The sequence below is a fragment of the Mizuhopecten yessoensis genome, unplaced genomic scaffold, assembly GCF_002113885.1.
Source record: "Mizuhopecten yessoensis strain PY_sf001 unplaced genomic scaffold, ASM211388v2 hete_36167520, whole genome shotgun sequence".
Classification (NCBI taxonomy): domain Eukaryota; kingdom Metazoa; phylum Mollusca; class Bivalvia; order Pectinida; family Pectinidae; genus Mizuhopecten; species Mizuhopecten yessoensis.
In genome coordinates this window covers 1-4678 of record NW_018485265.1, presented here as the reverse complement: position 1 = coordinate 4678, position 4678 = coordinate 1, and the positions used below count along the sequence as shown (strand labels likewise).

At 36.5% G+C, this 4678-nt stretch overlaps 1 protein-coding gene across 1 annotated transcript; it reads left to right on the top strand.

Annotated features, from left to right (window-relative positions):
• Window positions 1-294: 294 nt before the first annotated feature.
• Window positions 295-4672, top strand: LOC110444731 (UTP--glucose-1-phosphate uridylyltransferase-like). Its single transcript, XM_021489094.1, has 5 exons — window positions 295-392; window positions 586-664; window positions 1596-1759; window positions 1874-1978; window positions 2309-4672. The coding sequence occupies exons 1-5, from the start codon at window positions 336-338 to the stop codon at window positions 2414-2416; spliced, it is 513 nt and encodes a 170-aa protein (XP_021344769.1). The 5' UTR covers window positions 295-335; the 3' UTR covers window positions 2417-4672.
• The last annotated feature ends 6 nt before the right edge of the window (window positions 4673-4678 follow it).

Genomic DNA, 4678 nt, shown 5'->3' with positions numbered 1-4678 from the left:
TGAAACCTGGTAGTGTTTTCACAGTGGTTACATATTATACATATGAATGATACAAGAAAGTTTATTTAAAGTCTCATACATGTAAACAAAGAACAATTGTGAATGAGCAGGTCATTTTAACTTAACCCCTGGCTTTTAATTACAGTGCCAGTTTCCATAGGTTCATTTGTTGCCAAGGTAATTGCAATAATTTGTATATTTTACATTTTGTTGTATTTCTAAATAATGAAAAAATAATTGATATCATAAATGACATTGTAAACAAAGAAATATTAACAATGAATTATTATTTCAGAATTTTTAACACCAACAACCTGTGGATAAGTCTAGAAGCCATGAAGAGAGTAGTGGATGAGAAAACACTAGATATGGAAATCATTGTCAACCCTAAGGTCAGTAACCAAAAAGCTGTATTTAATGTAGGTCAGTCATTAAACAATACATCAAATTTAAATAACGAATTCAGTCTGGAGAAGAAACAGTTATCTTGATGTCAGTGTATGAGTTGAATCCTCTTCACTTAATACAGTTGTGGTATTACAGGAAACACAATGAGTAGTAAAATAAAGCTATTTGTTGTTACAGACACTTGACAACGGCCTCAATGTGATACAGCTGGAGACGGCCGTGGGGTCAGCCATCAAAAGTTTTGAAGGTGCTCTAGGTCAGTAATTTACCATCTTCAAAACAAGGAAGAAAATTAAAGAGAACATGAGTTGCAAGGCAATGATAAACAGAACTCTCAAGGTTCGAGTTCAAATGTAAGGCAATCATTAACAGAACTCTCAAGGTCCGAGTTCAAATGTAAGGCAATGATAAACAGAACTCTCAAGGTCCAAGTTCAAATGTAAGGCAATGATAAACAGAACTATCAAGGTCAAAGGTCAAATGTAAGGCTATGATAAACAGAACTCTCAAGGTCAGAGGTCAAATGTAAGGCAATCATAAACAGAACTCTCAAGGTCAGTGGTCAAATGTAAGGCAAATATAAACAGGACTCTAAAGGTCAGAGGTCAAATGCAAGACAATGATAAACCGAACCCTAAAAGTCAGAGGTCAAATGTAATGCAATGATAAACAGAATTTCAAGGTCAAATAAATGCAAAATTTCCTGTGAACATAACTTCAAACTGTGATAGATATCTTGATGAATTTGAAGGTTCCCTTATGAAGAAGGTGAACGGTGCATTGTTATTAGGTTACTGTGATCTTGACTTCAAAGTCAAATAAATGAGGTCTTATAATGCAACATTTCTAGCGAAATCTTGTCCAGGCCTTCACTAAAACTGTCTAAAGATATTTTCATGAAGCCTGAATTATACCTGCATCATTCCCAGGAGACATGCACTGCACATTGATTAGGTCACAGTGACCTTCATCACAAGGTCAAAGGTCAAATAAGTGCAAAAATTCGAGTGAAATCTTGTCGGGATCAAAATTATTCAAGATATCTTGAGAAAATGTATCTGCATCACCCACTGAAGGTGTGACTGTGCAGTAGTGTTTATTGTGACTAGATAGTTGATAAACACAAACAGTTTTGTTCTGTTTTCATTTGACTAGATATTACTTGAGTGACTCTTTTACCTTTGTAGGTATAAATGTACCTAGACGCAGGTTTTTACCTGTCAAGACGACCTCTGACCTGCTGTTGGTGATGAGTAATTTATACAACATGAGGACAGGCTCTCTGGAGATGAACCCTAAACGGTGCTTCCCCTCCGTCCCACTTGTCAAATTAGGCTCTCACTTCAGTAAGGTAGGTAAACCTGTACACCTGGTATCTCTGGGATAGTGCTATTTCCACCGTGACTTACGTCTTCATCACGATTACTAATATGTCTTTATTAACATGAGCATTTCTGTCCTTCAGGTGAAAGATTTCCTGTATAGATTCTCCAACATTCCCGATATGTTGGAACTCGATCATCTAACGGTGTCTGGAGATGTTACCTTTGGCAAAAATGTCACCCTCAAGGTCAGTAGCAAATGTCATCATTGGGAAGTAAACATGTTTTGTGAATCAGTACAAAAAATAATGGAAATGGTACAATTTATATTACTTATTAGCTCACCTGGTCCATAGGACTAAGGTGAGCTTATGCGGTACTGTGGCATCCGTCGTCCTACTGTCAACAATTTCGTCAAACGACTTCTTCTTAACCACTATAACTGTAATTTATCCACATTTGACAAGCATTCCTATGTAGTGGATACCTGGAGATCTGAGGGGTGGGTTTATTTTCCCTTTAAACACCATATTTCAGTGGTAAAAATCTAATATATATAATATCACTGTTTATAACAGGGAACAGTCATCATCATAGCCAATCATGGTGAGAGAATTGACATCCCCTCTGGATCTGTGTTAGAAAACAAAATTGTTTCTGGAAATCTCAGAATTCTGGATCACTAGTCTACCTGATGTTGATGCTGCTCCCTCAGACTTTCCATAACACAGCCTGGGATACAAAAACACGAGGGCCCAACCTACAACAACAACACGGGATCTTGAATACAACCAGAGCCCAACCTACAACAACAACACAGGATCTTAAATACAACGAGGGCCCAACCTACAACAACAACACGGGATCTTAAATACAACAAGGGCCCAACCTACAACAACAACACGGGATCTTAAATACAACCAGAGCCCAACCTACAACAAGAGCGCAGAAACACAACGAAAGATCCCAAAACAACAAGGGACACTAAAATAAGTGGAAAAACGTGAATGTCAATGGATCCTTAAGTAAAAGCAGGGATCTACAATGGATCCCTACAGAGACGTCCAATATTTTAACTTAATGGAACTTTTATGTACTAAACATAATACTAATGTCAAAAATGTTATTTTGTTGTCTGTTGATGCTTAAAAGTGTTATTTTGTTTGTAAATTTTAATTTTAAGAAAAGCATTTAAACACTGAGTTATTTCCTTTAAATGATATGTATTGTCCAATGCTTCAACTTGTTGCCATGGTTCCAGCAGACCATGACAATATGTCTGTAGTATAGACATCGAGTGTGAAGCATGTGTGTTGTACCGCGTGTTTAAACTCCCCTACTAGTCTGCTGGTTGTGTACTGATTATTCCAAAGCAATGTACACTTCGGAATAACAGATAAAACTTTGTTGTGACTTGTGTGAAAACTTCCCTAAAGAGATACAGTATTGTCACACCTCGTTTTACCTATATTACATGGGTGGGTTTTGAGAGGCTGTAGTGTTTATGTGTGGTGTCGTCTGTTCTGGTACGTAGATATTGTAGCTTGTTAGCCAGAGTTGTTTCACATCGTTACGGTGATTATGAGATTATCACGATGAGCAGGGATAGGCTGACTACTAATGTGAAATAGAAAGCTTCTCACAATATTTAATCATCATAATTAAGAATAGTTTTCCTTGGAAGTCCCATACCTGTTCAGTATATGATTATTTGATTAACTATGCAGAATGTCCAGAATTACAAACAGAATGTATGTTACAGATATGTACCAGACAATCTTTAGGCTATAGAATATAGGAGATCTAGAGTGCTATTTGTGATTGCTGGAATGAGAACTGTTATGGATTACCAATAGTTTGTTATTAGCTTCTAGCTGGAATATAAATTGTTGTTACGGATTATAAAAAGTTGTTATGAGGATATTTTGCTTTTTGCAGTAGCAGGTATAAAGACTGACATTTAGTGTTACCGCTTTATTTCAGGAAGTCGGAGTCTGAGCAATTACCTACAGAATTTTACAATGTATATGTTGCAGCGTGTGGAAACTAGAGTTTTGATATGGAGGCGTTGCTGTCAGAGAGCATTGTAGAACTTTACAATATAACTCAGCAATGTAGCTGAGCCCAGCTTATTTCGACATGAAAGAGAATTGTCAACAGGGCCGAAGTGAGGTGAAATAGGATGTGTATGTGTATGGCTGAACTGCAGTAAGATAGGATATAGGGAATCCAGTTGTGTGCGTATCTGACAACAAAGAGGAGGTTGAAGGGAGTGGTGTTGGTTCATCATCACTCTATTGACTAGGAGCAGCGCCATTTATGGATAGAGAAATTTTCTGTCGATATTTTATGTTCTTGATGCATAATTTTGAATTGTTTATCTAATATATATTTAGTTTGTTGGTATAAACACATGAGTGGTGTGGTAATCATGAGTGTATTTCACGTACATTCATCGTTATATTTGTATTTCAATTGTTGCAGCATATCTACATCATTTACACAAATCCAAGCAGAATCTTTGTCGAATAAAAGAATTACCAATGGACACAGGAAAATACTGAGACTTTTTTAGATATCATAATGAATAAAGGGGTATATTAACTCTAAACATTTTTATTGAAAAGGGTAATTGTAACCTGTAAATTTACTGTATTACAGTGTATAGTGAACCATCTAGTCACTAGTTATTGCGCAGCTAGAGTTTTTCTTTGGTCCGTACAGCACTGTTGTAATAATTGGCAGTCTCATTATCTCCACCCAGCAGAGGCACTTGGATTAACTTTGGAGAAAATCTCGGTAACAAATATATTCAAGTTTGTTTTTATTTTGATAAAACATAAGATATTGATTGATGCTAATTATACACTTTTTGAATACCTTGTTGGCGTAACATGAGGTTGCTGGTGGTGTGGATATGTGAGATATCAGACAGCTGAGTCAATGGA

Excerpts from the sequence above, each read along its gene's own strand:
- LOC110444731 (XM_021489094.1), top strand. The coding sequence starts at position 336 with ATGAAGAGAGTAGTGGATGAGAAAACACTAGATATGGAAATCATTGTC. Across the intron at positions 393-585 it reads AAATCATTGTCAACCCTAAG|ACACTTGACAACGGCCTCAA; the intron begins GTCAGTAACCAA and ends TTGTTGTTACAG. Across the intron at positions 1,760-1,873 it reads TAGGCTCTCACTTCAGTAAG|GTGAAAGATTTCCTGTATAG; the intron begins GTAGGTAAACCT and ends TCTGTCCTTCAG.